The sequence below is a fragment of the Ambystoma mexicanum genome, chromosome 5p (assembly GCF_040938575.1).
Source record: "Ambystoma mexicanum isolate Mex_15411 chromosome 5p, UKY_AmexF1_1, whole genome shotgun sequence".
Classification (NCBI taxonomy): Eukaryota; Metazoa; Chordata; class Amphibia; order Caudata; family Ambystomatidae; genus Ambystoma; species Ambystoma mexicanum.
The window spans coordinates 67686410-67704114 of NC_090930.1; the positions used below are offsets into that span (position 1 = coordinate 67686410).

Here is a 17705-nt window from a genome sequence, read left to right on the forward strand (position 1 = left end):
GCACACGGCGCACTGCGGCAAGTTCGGCACATACGTCCTTGGACGTCGCATGCAGTTCCCCCCTCAGGCTCTCGGTGCTTCTCTCCATTTGGACTCCCAGGCTCTCGGTGCTACTCTCCATTTGTGCCCTTAGTGTCTCTGTACCTCTCTCCATTTCTGCCCTAAGTGTCTCAGTTGATGTTTCTATGTCTGCCTTAGTGCCCCCACATTCATCGGCATGGTCCTTGAGGAGCGTGGCCAGTTGCTGCTGTTGCACGATTAACTGGTCGAGGGACTGTTGCCTCTGCTGGGCCATGGCCATTTGCGGGGGTGTCACAGAGGGGCTGGTGACCTCATGTTGCCTTGCCACAGGGCTTGTGGGGGATGGCCAGTCGTCGTCTTGTGGGTGCCCCTGCGTGGTATCCTCATGGTGTACGGGATGGAACAGACAGGGGGATTGAGACAGGTCATGGATGGATCTGACTTCGACATCCCCGTCTTCTGTGTCGGAGCATGCTGCCATCAATGGGGTGTCACCTATGGTGCTGCTGCCACCAGAGGCAGTGCCTTCTGTGGCATCCGTTGGGGGGACCTGTGGTGGTGGTGGTGTGGGCATGCTGGCTGCTGGGGTGCCTGTTGATGTTCCCTCCTCTGTGCTGCCACCTGATTTGTGCTGCTGCTGTGTCTTGATGCGTGCAGCTGAGGTGGAGGGTCTTTGGCCGTTGGTCTTGGCCCTCTTTGCAGGTGTGCTGGTAGGGGTGTCCTGATGCTCGTCGTTTGGATCGGACCCTGTGGTGGAGTAAAGGAGGGCGAGGGTTATTGATGGGTCTGTGGGAATTGGAATGGCATTGTATCACATGCATTGGGGTGGTACCTGAGGGTGATTTGGGTCGGGGCCTTGGAGGTGCTTTCATTTGTGTGTGGAGTGAGGGTGCAGTTGTTTGGCAGCCTGCAGTTAGGGTGTGCCTGCTGCACGTGTAGTGCGTGTTTTAGGGGTTTTTAATTATTTATGTATTTATTGTGGGTTTTAACGTGCGCTATCAGGCCGATGTGTGTGGACGTTCTCCTGGACATGTGTTTCTGTTGCACTATGTGGACACATGGTACTTCACATGGATGGACTTTGTGGATTTGGCATTGTTTTATCTGGCCCACCTACCTGATTCTTCGGATGTCTGCACTCCTTTCTCCATCCCTCCGACTCCCTCTATGCTCTCCATTCCGATGGTGGAGGCACAGATTTCTTCCCAGGGGGTCAACTTGATGGGTGATTCAGGACCTCCCCCGGTGGCTGTGGCAATGTTGCGGTTGGCAGAGAGTATGCTGCGGACGCGTATCCGCAGGTCGTCCCATCGCTTTCGGCATTGCTGTGGGGTGCGGGGTGCGGTCCCCACCGCACTTACCCGCTGTGCCACCAGAGCCCATATGGCCTTCTTGTTTGCAAGTGCCGTCCTGGTCATTTGCGTGCAGAAGACGACGGCAGCATTCTCCTGGAGGGTCTCTGTTAGCACGGTGAGTTCCTCACGGGAGAAGTGGACCTGCCGCTTGCGGTCGCACGCTTTCTTCGCTACTTTTCCCATTTTTCTTGGTTTCGCTAGGGTGGATGACGGGTTGGGGTGTGTCTCAGGGTGGTGTTTTTAGTGGTTGTGTGGTTTTAGTGGTTTTATAGGTGTATGGCGGGATGTTTCCCGTTCCGGGCCCATGTTTTTACTTCCGTTTCCGTATATTTCCGGTCACCGTACTTTCCGGTAGGCGCACACTGCGGTGTCCGCTGTGATGGGTGGCGGTATTGCACCTAGGGCGCCGTACGGCGGCGGTGTGGGCCGTTTTGGGGTCATTTCCGCCATCGCGGACTTTGCACTTCCGCCATGCCGTGGTGCTCGTGCCCGATGGGTCGGAATGGGCCGCACTTTGCTCCTTCGTGCAATGGCGGAAACGCTATTTACGCTGTGGCGGTCCGGTCAGTCACTTTCCGCCAGGGTCGTAATGAGGGCCCTTGTTATCTATTGTTCTCAGACCAGCCACCAGAAACAAAGGCATTTTGATATATTTCTAAACTCCTCATTTGTGGATACGGGTGAGGGCTTGTGGGAGAGGATGATGCTAGGGGATAATGTTTCCTTAACATTGGCCCTTAGTAGATTTTTAGTAACTCTTTTTGAATTATGTTTTACATTTAATTTGTGGGGTTGAGCTTACTGGGAAGAAGCATTCATTAAATATGTACTATAAATAGTTTGAAATGTTATCCTTTTACATATTTATTTGTATCCTGTAATTTAGAACATATTTAAAACCAAATATATTATGAACAGATTGAATTTTATGAATTGTTCTGCACTTTGTATATATTGTAAATGTATTTCCTTTGTCTCTTCTTTCTCTCCATCTATTATGTGTTTACTTTTGTAACTTCTGCAAGGTTTATTTTTTAAAGCAAAACCCAAAATAAAAAAATAATGGACCAAGTCTTCTACCGAGGAGGCACCTGAGTGATTAGTGAGCAGTGTGATTATCAAGCCAAGACTGGTGCTCCCCACATGAGGCCCAAGGACTTTTGGTGACGGGTAAGCCCCCCATAATCTTACTTTATGCACAAACTAAGGTTAGAGTATGCCTTGCCGCAAAAGGCAAATGAGATCAGCACTAATTATATGGCTTTGTTGCTACCACTGTTATTCAATTTGTACATTTCAGACATAAAGAACTTTTTTAGTTCCATTCAATATTTTCCTCTCAAATTATGTAAGAGTCAGGCATTCTGCAGAGGCAGAAAATGTGGGTTCCTGAATGAGATGATGTGACCGTAGGTCCACCTTTTAAGTCTCGACATCCACCCTTTTTAACACCCTGTGTGATCTTGGAGACATTTCTCTGCATCACCATCTCCCAGCTAGAAAACGGAACATTAAAAGGCATGCACTCTCCACCTCGATTTCTGTGGCAATAATGATTCAAAGGGGGCGAGATGTTGTGCACTCACTTATGTCCTGAATGGCTGCGAATGCACAGGTCTCCTTGAGGTTTGCGCTGAGTATCATCATGTCCTTCGGCCTCAGTAGAGCCCAGGCCTCCTCTCCTTCTTCGGATCCATCTGCTAAAATCCTGATCTGCGTCATCCTCTCACTCTTCTCAACAACACCAGTGTTATATCCCTTGTGTGGCAGCAAGATCTGGAAAAGGGACCGAGAGTCACAAAGAATCAGAGAAGTGGGACAGTGAAAAATCACACCAAGAGCAGCTGTGAGTGTTCACATTGGGTATAAACAGGATTCTGATGAATCCTATGGATCCCTCACTGTACCCCTGCCTAAAGTCTCTTCCCACAGGGCCAAGGAAAGGCAGACACTCCCTCATCCTGACCTTGGGGGTGGAGTATCTTGGGAGGATCACCTGGGAGGCGATAAGGCTCTGGGAGGTAAAGGGATTCCATGGGATGAGACACAGTATCCTCCTTTGAAAGGGAATAACCTTTAACAGCTACCAAAACATACAATGGCTATTGTCATTATAATATGTACGATCCTCGTATTAAGTTGTGAAATATGGGTGAATGGAATGAAACATCTTTAAATATCACACTTAAGGAGGAACCCATTACACCTAACGTGACTGAACAACCCCTTACTCCCAAAGGTATGGAGAAAGGAAATCGGTAAAAGGTGGCTTGGGGAAACTTCCTTTCCCTATTGTGATTAAAGATGATCAAGTATCTTTTAAAATTTGTGAGCAAAATAGTTCTAAAGTTAAGAATAGAAAAAAAGTACTTGGAACTAAGTTTGTTGCCTGGGATTCCAAGTCCCATAATCCCAGGAGTACTAGGACGAAGAAGAGGACTGAAGAGCAGTGCAGGTCTGAGGTCAGGCAATTAGGCTTAACAGCCCACACCTGAGGGAGGCTGGGAGGCTTAAAAGGCTCCCTCAGGTGCAGGCCAATAGAAGCAGTCGTGGTTGGAGAAGTTATAGCAGCAGAAGTACTTGCTGGGGCAGAAGGAGGGGGCAGAGGAAAACACATTGCTGGCGAAATCCACAGAAGTGGGCGGAAAGAAGGAACACTGGGATTTAACATCCACTCTTCCAGTTTCCAATCCTGAGTTAGTCCTTTTCCCCCAAAGTCTGGATTGCAGAGGTGGCGTGGCGGAAAGCGTGAAGTCTGAAAACATTACCACAGGTGAACCTAATTGCAGAGTTTCTGCAGTGAAAAGCATACAGCAGACCATGCCTGGAGGCTGGCGTGCTCCAGGGGGTCATGGTGAGGTGAGATCCGTGCCTGTGGGGTGGAAGCAAAGGCAGCTTGCAGAGAGGAGCGTGCCTGGTCAAGAAAAAACCTGTGGTAGAAGCCCTGCAGCCTGTGACAGAGGCCGAGGAGCCGGTAAGTGTTGCTACGCATTCTCAAGCCGTCAGGCAATGCAGGCTGGCAACTGTAACCAGTTGCTTTTCACTCGTGAATGAGTGAAACTGAACAAAGCTGACCGGAGCATGTCAGACAATCGACTGCAACAAATGTAGCACTCGCATACAAGCGAATACGCTGAGGAAGGAAGCTTAAACCTAATACATTTTCCAACAGCTTTAACACTGTTAAGAGTGCTTGCATGTACATAAAAGTGACTCTAAAACAAATACCAAGCCTTGGTAAAGAACTGAAAACATTGGGCCTCATTCCGAGTATGGCGGTAAGGGATAGCGGCCACCGCTAACGAGAGCGGTGGCGGTAATCCCTTACCGCCATACTCCGAGTTCCCTTTGCGCCATGGAGGTTTTAACACCTGCTTTTAGCAGGTGTTAAAAACCATGGCGCTAAGGGACCTTGATGTTAATTACGCCACCGTAATTTACGGTGGCGTAATTAACACCTTCCCCACTCCCATTATGCCCTATGGGGCAAGAATGGGAATGGGGAAGGGTAAATGGGGATTGGGGAATTACTGCCCCGCCAACCTTGGAATGGGGCGGTAATTCCGCCATCCACCAAGGCGCTGCCGGTCCGGGTACGGCGTCAACCAAGGCGTTAATAGCGCCATTGGTTAGCGCCGTACTCGGAATGAGGCCCACTGTATCTTGTAATCCAAGTAGTAAACCTCTATAACATTGAACTGCGAAGAACGAACACGTATTGCCCCCAGCCCAAAGAGACTGAAATAACGGTTCCTTTGGGAATAACCATAACTACAAGAGGAAAAAGGGGCTGATATAACATCTTTAAAGTTAGACTTGTAAATGAATGACTATTGTGTGGGAGATCCAGCGATTGGCCAGGAACGTACATTGTCAAATGCAATAGAGGTAGAACTGGAAGATACTTGGTTGGTGGCTGAACAAAAGACAAAACTATTTAAAGAGTAGCCCGAGAAGGAAGTTGGTGTTAAAAAGGAGGCAACAACATTGCTTGTCCAGCAGCGCTAAAAAGGGCATTGGTGAAATTCTTCTCTTCATTATAACTTTGTACAGAAATATTAATAGCTGTTTAAAAAGGAAGAAGTTGTTGAGTTTAAATGCAGACGAGAGTGTGAAATACACTTGAAGTAGTTTGGTCTGGCAGGAGAGTGGACCAGCCAGAAGCAGCGGTAGAAGACGGGGAGTGGATCATCTCGGCGGAAGTTCAAGCTATTGTATTTCATGGTGCCAGGAGAGAAGCATTGTGAACAGAGTATGTTTCATAGTGCCAAAGTGAAGATCACTGTGAGAGAAGAAGTTGGAGCTGTGGTGTTTCATGGTGCAAGAGAAAAGCACCGCGAAAACAAACAAGTTGTTCAACCCTGGTAACGTTCTTTCGACAGGATGTTCCTCCCACATATTCCTCATCTTTAGATATCTTCCATTCCAGCTTTAGCTGCTTCAGATAATATTTTTCGGCAGAGGGTGTAGTGCGTCGATGCAGACGACTCAGTGTCCCTCGAAGGCCTCCATCTCGAGGATGATGTCATATATACAGCAAGTGAAGCGCCTGTTGGCTTCAGTTCTGTTTTTACGCCTTCCTCATGCAGAAATACCAGCATCAGTGAATCCTGGACAGTACTATACTCTGAAAGAGCATAAAGTGTAATGCATGGAAATTCTACAGTGGGATAGGTTGGGACAGCGATGAGGAATACGAAGGAACGTTACCAGGGGTAAGTAACTTATTGTTCAAATGGATTGTGTCCTCCCACATATTCCTCATCTTTAGATTGACTACCAAAGTTTTTGGAGGAGGTAGTAAGAATGCTCAGATTTAAGATTTATTATGGATTGAATATAGGCCAGCTTTTTCCAAATCCTCCTTCCTGGCTAGAGGATGAGTCCAGACAGTAATGTTTTGTAAATGTGTGAATGGTAGACCAAGTGGCTGACGCACAAATGTCTTTTATAGGCACCCCTCTTCGCAGAGCAGAAGATGTCGCCATGCCCCCTGTTGAATGAGCTCACAGGCCTTTAAGGGGATGTTTTCAGCCACTCTGTAGCATTCTGTAATAGAAAGAATTATCCATTTGGACAAAGTCTGTTTTGTAACTGGAAGCCCCAGTTTGTGTCCAGTGTATCCGATGAAAATCTGGTCATGACAACGTATTTTCACCATCCGTGAGACATAAAAGCTGAAAGCCCTTCTGGGATCGAGCCTATGTAGCCTTTCCTCTTCCTTGCTAGGATGAGGAAGTGGATAAAATGTTGGTCGTACAATTTTCTGGGATAAATGACCATCTGATAACATTTTTGGCAAAAAAGAAGGTTTAACCCCAAGGACAACCATGTTATTACAAAAAATAGTAAATGGAGGCTAACTAGATATGTCTTGCAACACACTCACCCTGCAGGCTGATGGCAATCCAACTAACAGAATGGTTCTAAATGTTAGTAGCCTTAATGGGCATGAATCGAGTGGCTCAAAGGGAGCACACATAAGAAATGTCAACACAAGATTGAGATCCCAAACCAGCACGTGAAAAGGCATAGGAGGGAACATGTTAGTAAGCCCTTGAAGAAACTGTATTATCAACGACATCTTGAAATATGATACTGCTTCAGATGTGCGCTTGAAGATTGAAAGAGCTGACAAATACCCTTTTATTGCTCCAATCTGGTGCCCCGGATTTACCAAATGTATCAAAAGGGACAACACCATAGGCGTATTGCACTGAAAAGGATCCACATTCTTGTCCCTGCACCAACTGCAGAATTTGTTCCAACGGCAGCAATGCAAGGATTTCGCTGCTTGCCTTCTGGCCGATAGCAAAATCTCCATTACGTCATCCGGGAATTCCCAATTCTTATATCTCAACCTCTCAGAAACCATGCGTGAAGGTTGAGTGTCTTGACCTCTGCATGGAGAACCCGACCCTCCTCTTGCGAGAGAAGGTCCTCTCATAGTGGAAAACGAATTTATGGGCAGATGGACATGTCCAAAAGGTCTGGTAACCACATCCTCCAGGTGCAATCCGGAGCAATTAGGATCATGGCCTTCCCAAACTTTCTCCTGATCACGTGAGGAATGACAGGGGCTTGAGAAAATGCATACAAGAGTGGAAACTCCCAGTCCACTATGAACGCATCCCCTAGAGCTCCTCTTGGGGGGAAATTCGCTGGAGCAGAAAAGTTCGCACTTCCGGTTGGCACTGGTCGCAAACAGATCCACTTGAGGGGTTCTCCAAAGGGTTAAGATCTTTTGAAGGACTTCCTGAGCAAGTTTCCACTCATGGGAGACTGTGCTCTGCCTGCTCAGAGCGTCCACCTCTGTGTTCTCTTCTCCAGCTAGGTGAACTGCTGATAAGACACATTCCTTCTTGAATTGCCCAGAACAAGTGCTGCATTGCCTCTCTGCACAGTGGTAGTTCGAAATGGGAGGTTGGCTGTCCTGAAAGTACTGCCACCCCCTCATGTTTGAATGTTGCACGACTGTTGATTGGATGAGTTCCTGTATAAAGTTCCGATCCTGGAAGCTGAAGAGGTAGTCGACCATTGGAACCAAATCAGAAGAGGAAGAAAAGCGGGCTGAGATGATTTCCAGGGACCGGAGAGCCTGCTGTGTAACCGGAGCCTGCTGTTTCTCTTCCTTCCAAGCGGCCTGGGGATCCCGAAAAGAACAACCCTGACCCAGAGCCTTGTGAGATCCACTACACTCAAGGAGGCCTGCATTTTCAGCCATCCCACAGCGGGCTGTGACCTTGCTGGGATGCAATACCCCAATACCCTGGGTCCTCAAGCCATTATGTAGTGCATGGTCTAACGAATTCCAAATCCTGCTGAAACATTTCTGGCATCCTACTGGACCTCCAGAGACTTGATCTGAATATTTGAAGTCCCCTCAATAGAGTGCTGGACCAGATTAAGGACAGAAATCCGTCCAGTGATATTCAGTCTTCTCCGGGCTCCTGACAATGTGCCAAAACCACAGAGCCACAACCAGCCTCGAAGAAATTCTTGCCTGGAGCCTTCACCATTGATCTCTGCTGCAAAATCCCTTCCAGTGTCCTGTCTTCAGTCTTCACGACAAGGAATTAATCGACCGTGTTTTAGGCTGCAGATCCTGAAGACGTCCATCTGCAAACAACTCTTCTGTACTGAGGTACTGTGTTGGCTGGGGAATTCCTTACCTTAAGCCTTTTCTGATTCCTGTGAAGCTCTGGGGGTGATTCATGTGATTGGGAATTCCCTCATCCAGTTCACCCAGGCCTAATGCTGGAATCCTTCTAGGGTGTCTTCTCGTAAGTCCCTGGAACCATTATGCAACTAAAGTACGGACAGGAACTCTGACTTTTCCTACATCTGTGCCTATCCTGATCGGTCTGTTGGCCACTAGAGACCTAGTGACCCATTCCTGCCACTGAGAACACTCATGCTTCAAGAATAGCTAAGGATTTATAAGGTTTGGGCCTTTTGCCTAGACAATGTAATACGTGTTGAAAAGTTACTTACTTGTACAGGAGATGGTTTGGTAACTGTCCCTATGAAATATGAGCAGTTACAAAAGTTCTTACTCCTTTGAATGTGTCTGCCATTTTTAAACGTATATATAGGGTTAATTTACTTGCCTCTGCATTGTAAGCTCCTCTTCCCAAAAGCATTACTTTGCCTGCATTTTACTATTTCTGTTAGGAAATGAATGTATAAGTTCCCTACTGGGTTGTGCCGTTTAGCCTGTCTAGAATAAGTCTGCCTTGGGTGTTACCTTCCTTGAATAGCTGTGTGCCATTCTGAATAAGTGTACTGTAGGTTTTACTAACATTGGTCTGAATTGTGCCATCCTAAAATAGTGTAAAGAGTTAATGCTTAACTTAGTCTGTGTTCCACTGATCTGAAAATCAACTGTGATAGTTTATTACAACATTAGGTCACCTGGTATAACCAAGGGTTATCCTGAATGTAGATATAGGTTCATACTGTTCCATGAATTTGTGTCCCAAAGTATCCTGGTAACAGGGTTGGTTTACTAAGTGATTTCTTAGCTGAGTGTCACTGCATGACGGACAGGGTCTACTACCCCTTGTTAGGAAGAATTCTCAATTCTGTGTTAATTCCCTTCTACCTTTGAGAACCTCAGCTCTTTTACTGGACTTTAGGACTTTTAATGCTTACCCTGGAGAGAGTGATACCTTTTTCCCACTCTCTCATGTATTTTTCTTTGATTTGAACCCTGTGTTTCTTTTGGTTTTGGAGTCTGACAAACTCCATAGGCATCATCTTTTTGTATCGTGACACACAGCACCCTCAGTGCAGTGTCACAGAGAAGTCCTTTGGATTTCTGCTAAGGTTTAAATACCTTCTCTTGGATAAACTACTGTTTCCAAGAGTAGTGAAGTGAAATTGACTTTACTTACATTTTTCTCTTTGTAGACCCAGCACACACTATCTTACATAGAGTGCTCGAGGGGTTACTTAGTATCCTCTTTTGTCTACCTTCTCATGTAACAATTTTATGTTACCCTTTCTGCAATTAACCTCTTAAGTTGTGCCCATTTTGTCAAAATGGCCCTGGTCTTTTTTCGCCATTTCATGTTGGAAAGGTCCTTCTTGAGATTTACTCTGTGCACCAAACCAGGTTTGGCCCCTGTGTTCATTTTGTCTTTGGCGGGATTCACTGGTGAAGCACGCCTCTGGCACCAACGTGTCTGGCTGGGCTGGAAGCAAGGGAGGTTCCCGAAACTCCCTGTGCTTATTCTCCTTGGTTACAGGAATTCTATCCTTGGAGGACAGCCACCCTGCTGTGTGAGTGGCAGCTAGGCTGCGAATGAATGGGAGTGAATTGCATAAAAGGCTAGTTGTTTTGCAAGGAAGACAAAGGTAACCACTGGATGAAGGAACCGAAGAAGAAACTGGAAGAGAAGCTTGCTGCACCCTCCTGGACCATTGGTTTGCCCGGTGAAGCCCTGCTGCAGTGCTGAAGCTCCGAATTTCTGATCGACTAGAGAAGCTCGGAAAGGAAAACTTCTCCCCTTGGGTTGGTGGGACCAATCGACCCCAAGACGAAACTTGCCTGGACCCCCTCTCTCTGCTGGCTGTACTTCTGAGCTGCTGCAGGAACAGAGTGCCAGGGGACAGGAACACCAGGACGAGTGCATCGCCTTTAGGCTGGACCCAAACTCAAGGAAGATCCTCCGGACTCCCTCGAAGCAGGACTAACCAAGCCTGAGCCACCTCAACAGAGTGTTGGACCCCAGAAGCAAGGAAAGACCACAAGGTGTCCAAGAACTGCAGTGGTGCTATTTGCGAGTAGCTGAAACCACAAAGTGCCACTGATCTGAAGTGTGCCCATTGCTGCCGCCGACCTTCGAACCGTAGTGCAGGAGTTCCCAGACGTCCTCCCTCTTGTCCCCACGACTGAGGCCCAGTAACAACAGGATCTGCAGGACTACAACAGGAACAGAAGCCAGCTGGAACCTTTTCTTCAGACTCAAGGTACTGTGTAACTAGGGGTACTTACCACTTGTGTGTAGCTTGCGTGCTCTCACTGGAGACTTGCATTTGCTGCCTTTTGCAGAGTTGCTTGCATCTTTGCTTCTTCACAAGCCTTCCATCTTGTGGCCCAACAGTGATTTCTTTTTACAACAAAACTCTCTTTAACATTGTGCAAGACTTTTGCCCATCTTCAAGAAGTGCCTCAGCTCCCCTAGACTTTGCTCTATTGACATTGGCTGTCCTGGCTCCCTGAAGACTCTTCTTACCCTCTGACTTTGTGTTTATCTGTCCCTCCAAAAAGTCATACATACTTTACTTGTATAGCTGGGAAAGGGTTAACCAATATTTCACTGGGGGATTGAAAAGTGCTTACCTGTTTGAGAAACGTGTTAAACCTTTGTTTCCTTCCCTAACCTTTAACTTTTTCCATAACTCCAGCATTGCCTTTAAGTGTTAAAAATTGATTTATCAATGTCCACAGCACCCTAGCTATTGAAGTCACCTAAGGGTGTAGGAAGTGTGTGTGACATCCCAAAAGGGTATCTGCTAACTTACTTGAACTGGAGGAGTGTATTATTGAAGTTTATTTTATTGTTGCCAATTGCCCCTTCTAAAGATGGCGTATTTTAAAACTGACTGTTAAATGAATAAATAATTATTTAATCAAGAAACCTTGAGTATAAGTGTTATTTGAATACCTGTCACTGTGAAGCTCTATGTTACATCTCTACAGCTCACATAGACCACTCTTGAGATAGGTCTGGCTGTTCAGACACTCTACCAACTTGTGTAGTGCAGACCTACACTAATAGGTGCATTACCCAATACCAAGAAGACAAGTGCTGTGTAGTATCCCCAGGGTTACTACATACAATCGTGCCTAACACCCTTGAATTACAGAAAGTAATCTAAAAGTAACTTGTGGTTTTACTCCCCCTGAATAGGTGTGTTCTGTTCTAAATATGTATAATTGGGACTGACTTTCCTAGAATTACTCTAAGTTATTCTGAACGAGGCTTATGCTGTGGTCTGTGTACCTTACGCATATGGCAGTACTTACCTACCAAGATTTACCTTGGCCTATTTGTATTTATAATAAACCTTTATTTTGTATAATACTTCTGGGTGCAAGTGTTTCTTTCTTTGGAGCCATTTGTACGCTACAGGTTCTTTGTACTTTCCTACAGCCCTCTCTCCGTCATAAGATAAGCCTGGTGTCTTAATGCCGTAGTATCAACTGCATGTGCCTTCTGGGCGGCTTCAAGACAATATTGCACCCAGGGCGAAACACTAGAATGCACGCCCCCCTGCCCCCCTCCCCCACCGACCCCATGTTGCTCATCTACTGCTATTGCGCACTACACACCCTCTACAAACTCATTAGAAGACTGCTATTTTATTGACCTGTACTTAAAATGAATAAGTAGACAACATATACAACAATATTACAAACTGGAATTCATTTTCACACACACACACACTTCATGTAACAGTGGCATCGATCGATTATGGGAGTTATAGTCTTTTTCGTTTCAACTGATTAACATACAAGAAAATATCGTTTTTCAGAAGAACAAAAACAGTGCTGTTCAGATGGCACTAAAATATCCCATAAACAAGAAAACTAGCAGAATTACCTTCTACGGGGCCATTAATGAATGTTAATTCCTTCCCTCCTCATATATTAGGACTTCCACACCTGCATTCCTACTCCTGCAGGCAGTCTCTGGCCCTTTTGATTAAGGCCCCTTTCGTCGTCTATATGCCCCAACCCTCAATTCTGGCATGCCAGTGCTGTGGCACCATTACACTGTGAAGGTTGTTAAGCGGGCTGAGGGTGCACATTTTCACAAAGAGATGCTAAGTTAGGGGTAGGAGCCATTTTAATGAACTGTGAGCAAAAGATTAAGCCACAGGCTGCATCATGGGTCGATAGATGGACTTGGGCAGGCTGTTGTCCCCTACCTCTGTCCGTGTAAGGCTTGCTTCTCTCCAACCTTGGAGATGTAACAGGCTGACCCTGCTGCGCCCCCTTCCTCCCAACCCCATCTGTGCCCCGCGCTGTCACCCGGTCTGCCTGCCCCTAGAAACAGACCTGGCTCCAACTCCAACTTCGAAGCTTCACTCCCTTCTGAATGAAACTATCATTTCGCCATACTCCTTCCTTTCGGTGCCACGAGCGCCACCTCACATCTGTGCAAACCATGATCACGTATGGTGCCAAATTACAGAAACTGTGCACTGATGCAGGGGCAAAGTTGCACTATATTAGCACTAGAGCAATGTTTGCCCTAGAGCAAAAAACATTGGGGCCATATTAAAAACACCTCTGCACCATGACAAGTGCACCCTTGCATGGTATTATCACGAGGGCCACGTTTGCCCGTGCGCAAAAACCTATTCATTCAAAGTATTTTGCCCTGGTGCAAAAATGCATTCAATATGTTCTTGACTGGGGCAATTTTGCCACAGTGCTAATAACAGGGGAAATTGCACTTGCCATGGGGCAACGATTTTCCTATATGGTCCCAATGTTTATTTGCACTAGGGCAAACATTGCCACACTGCACTTGCACCGGTGCAAAGGTTAATGTAATCGGGCTCCAGGTCTGCGTCTTATAGCATGTTAGTGGTATATATGTATAAGAAAACACGGTAATCAGGCGACAACCTACCTGAGCAATTAACCGAAAGAGCAGCGTGGCGTTCTCCCTGGTGCTGGCCTCACACCTGTAGCTGTCAGTAGAAGTCCAGATGTCCACCCATTTCCTGTCCAAGAGAACACAAAGGGGGACAGCCATTAGAGCGATGCCCATGTCCTGCTCGCTCACACCCAGGTAGGGCGATAAGCACTGGATTCAACAAAACATTTACCCCCCACCCCCTGTCATGCCCTTCCAACTGCCCCCATAATAATCTAGCCTTCTAACTGTGCCCATATTATTGTGCCCTATTGCTTCGCAGCTAGGTTTGCTCTCTGAAATAACAAACACATATGTACACGGTGTTAAGACGGATTTCTGAACTCTGTCCTGGTGGCGCAGAAGTTCAGAAGGCCAACCTAATTACTTGGAACAGGGTAACCTCTGGACAAGCCAGACCAATCAAGGTAGCGATCGCGGCGGTCAAGACTAGGTCTCAAGAGGGGTGAGGGTGACTGAAAGCCCGCAATGAGCACACAAAGCAAGAGCGCTAACAAACTACTCCAAACAGTTGTTATATCAAAAATAGATACACATTTATTTTAAGGCCTTTAAAACAATGACCGTAGCGAGAAAATCACAATATCACAATATTAAACCAACACATACCATATCAACACAATATATATACAAATACACAGTCGCAAGCGTTTAAAGCACGAAATATGTAGTCCACCTGCCAGGGAAGGAAAACAGGCAGTGCGATAATGCTTTCGACTCAGTTCGCCTTCATAGGCACCTAACTAGATGGAAGTCCGAGCCCTGCGAAGAGTGGAGCCTTGTGCTCAAAGTACCTGCCACGCCGGTGCCAACGGGCAAAAGGGGAAGCTCTTCGGAGGAAGTCAGGCAGTTCGGGTTAGTGCACAACAGAAGAAGAACAGGTTCCGCAACTCAAGCACAGCCTCCACAGCGGGCAGAAGCAGAGCGCGAGCGCGGCAAAAGGGTGCTGTTTTTACACAGCAGGGAAAAGCAATGGGATACTGCAGGAGGGCGACCAGATCCTAGATATACTACTCACCGGTCCCCGAAGCAAGCAGACCCAGGCTTCTCCACGATAGTTTCAGCAGCTGGCAGGTTCAGAAGAGCAGGAGACGCTTTGTAGTCGTGTAGAGCAAAAAGACGTCCCAATCGACGAAACCAGCACAGTTTTGTTGCCGCACAGGACAACGGAGCGGCCGTGTGTATTCGAGCCAAATGAACCCTCCTCCCTTCAGACCTGGGAACGCCAAGCGTACGAAGCGTGGGAGAGGGTCAAGGACTCGCAATACAACACAACCGGGCGGCGGTTGCAGAGCCAAACTCCTTGGTAAGCTGGTCAGTCAACTGGATGGCCCAGAGACGCTTCCGAAGGCTTACTTGGCAGGAGATGGTTGAAGATGCCGGGAATAGCTGTTCCTGCTATTCCAAAGGTCGAAGCACCAGTACAGGCCTTCTGGTTCGATCAAAGGAGGACAGGGGCTCTCCGGACGACAGCAGTGCAAAGGAGGATTCCTTCAGCGGGTCACCAGCGATTCCTCGGTCCAGCCTCGTAGTTGCAGGATACTTGGCTCCTGTATTCCTTCGTTCGTGAGAACTCAGGAGATCGACATGGTAGTGGTGTTTCCAGCCCCCTCTTATCCACGGTTCCCTTCGCGCCAAAACGGAGGGGAGCCAATGGGAGATCCGCTCATCAAAACACATACCATACGTGGACCAATCACGGACCACGGTGGTCCCAGGCATTCACACCACCCTAGACTCTCTGGCACCCAGGATGTGTATTGGGACCAGACATCCCAGCCCACACCCTGGAGGCACACAAACGACATGTAGAAGCCCGCGAAAGCAACCACGTTTCGCGGGAAAGTACATGCCCAAATAAGGAAGGCCCCGGGTCGCCGGACCTGGGGAAGGTGAAGGGAGCAAGACGGTCAGTGGACAAGACAAAGGAGCCTCGCGGCCTGGCCATTTTGGGAGCCAGGCCACCATTTTGGGTTCAGTGCAAAAACGTGCTCAGAACGCCAAAAGGAGCTCAAAATAAACAATACGATCGCTGCCACCATTCGAGTCCCTGAATGACTTGCACCGATCAAATACATTCCTAAAAGAGTATCTAGGGTCTGTAGAAGGCTAGAGACCCAAGAGAGCTGTAACTTAGCTTACAGTGCCCTCTTGTGTCGTGTTGCACTAAAGCTGCGACACGATAGAAGAAACTACGGGAAACCACGTTCCCCGGTACTGACTGTCTTAAGGGCATGTCAGTTTCCCCGTAAGAAAGGAGCGAAAGCCCAGAGAAGTGCGGCAGAAGGCTGTACTTCTCTGGCAAAGTCAAGAACACGGTTAAAAACAATAGCAAAAAGTTTAGGGGTTGCCACATGGAAGGAAAATTCCCTACAATAACGAAATCTTTCCTAACACACGGACATATAGGACTAGCTCTCTACGTACAGACTGGAGCTCCAAGACAGGATGCCTGGGGGGCACGGGAGCCAATCACCCCAGAGGCAATAGTTGCAATCGATAATCCAACCCCATGAAATATTACACCCTGTTAAAACTTTGCCAATACATAATACCCCATTCCTGTGATTTGTTATAACCAATCAAACTGTTTCTCTCAGAAACAGAACAGTATTGATGCTATATGCCACCAAATGCCCAGTACTTCCAAAACTGTACGTCTATTATTTGACTTTTTCAGAGAGCTGTCAGTTGCATTCATGTTCTGCCCAAATATGCCAGGCTCCTGCGAATAGAGTGGTGCCCAATGTGCCAGTCTATTAGTGGTGTTACTCAAATATGCCAGGCTGCTACTAATAGAACAATGCTCAATGTGCCAGTCTATTAGTGGTGTTACTCAAATATGCCAGGCTGCTGCTAATAGAGAGCTGCTCAATGTACCAGTCTATTGGTGGTGTTACTCAAATATGCCAGGCTGCTGATGATAGAACGATGCACAATGTGCCAGACTGTCAGTGGTATTGCTCAAATATGCCAGGCTGTTAATAGAACGATGCACAATGTGCCAGACTGTCAGCGGTGTTGCTCAAATATGTCAGGCTGCTGCTAATAGAACAATGCTCAAGGTGCCAGACTGTCGGTGGTGTTGCTCAAATATGCCAGGCTGCTGCTAATAGAACGATGCACAATGTGCCAGTCTATTAGTGGTGTTACTTAAATATGCCAGGCTGCTGCTAATAGAACAATGCTCAATGCCAGACTCAGTGGTGTTGCTCAAATATGCCAGGCTGCTGCTAATAGAACGATGCACAATGTGCCAGACTGCCAGTGGTGTTGCTCAAATATGCCAGGCTGCTGCTAATAGAACGATGCTCAAGGTGCCAGACTGTCGGTGGTGTTGCTCAAATATGCCAGGCTGCTGATGATAGAACGATGCACAATGTGCCAGACTGTCAGCGGTGTTGCTCAAATATGTCAGGCTGCTGCTAATAGAACAATGCTCAAGGTGCCAGACTGTCGGTGGTGTTGCTCAAATATGCCAGGCTGTTGCTAATAGAACAATGCACAATGTGCCAGACTGTCAGTGTTGTTGCTCAATTATGCCAGGCTGCTGCTAATAGAACGATGCACAATGTGCCAGTCTATTAGTGGTGTTACTCAAATATGCCAGGCTGCTGCTAATAGAACAATGCTCAATGCCAGACTCAGTGGTGTTGCTCAAATATGCCAGGCTGCTGCTAATAGAACGATGCACAATGTGCCAGACTGCCAGTGGTGTTGCTCAAATATGCCAGGCTGCTGCTAATAGAACGATGCTCAAGGTTCCAGACTGTCGGTGGTGTTGCTCAAATATGCCAGGCTGCTGATGATAGAACGATGCACAATGTGCCAGACTGTCAGTGGTATTGCTCAAATATGCCAGGCTGTTAATAGAACGATGCACAATGTGCCAGACTGTCAGTGGTGTTGCTCAAATATGTCAGGCTGCTGCTAATAGAACAATGCTCAAGGTGCCAGACTGTCGGTGGTGTTGCTCAAATATGCCAGGCTGCTGATGATAGAACGATGCACAATGTGCCAGACTGTCAGCGGTGTTACTCAAATATGCCAGGCTGTTGCTAATAGAACAATGCACAATGTGCCAGACTGTCAGTGTTGTTGCTCAATTATGCCAGGCTGCTGCTAATAGAACGATGCACAATGTGCCAGTCTA

The 17705-nt window shown here is 47.1% G+C and overlaps 1 protein-coding gene across 3 annotated transcripts in view; it reads right to left on the reverse strand.

Annotated features, from left to right (window-relative positions):
- The window catches only part of LOC138480733 (arf-GAP with Rho-GAP domain, ANK repeat and PH domain-containing protein 1-like), a 691830-nt gene that overhangs the window by 103101 nt on the left and 571024 nt on the right, over positions 1-17705 (reverse strand). For all 3 annotated transcript variants that reach the window (XR_011274121.1, XM_069612452.1, XM_069612453.1), the window contains 2 exons: positions 13526-13619; positions 2963-3152 (listed from right to left, as the gene is read on the reverse strand). Coding sequence is in view for 2 of the 3 variants with exons in the window: in XM_069612452.1 (XP_069468553.1) it covers positions 2963-3152; positions 13526-13619 (284 nt within the window). In the remaining variant the exon portion in view is untranslated. The remainder of the gene's footprint in view (positions 1-2962; positions 3153-13525; positions 13620-17705) is intronic.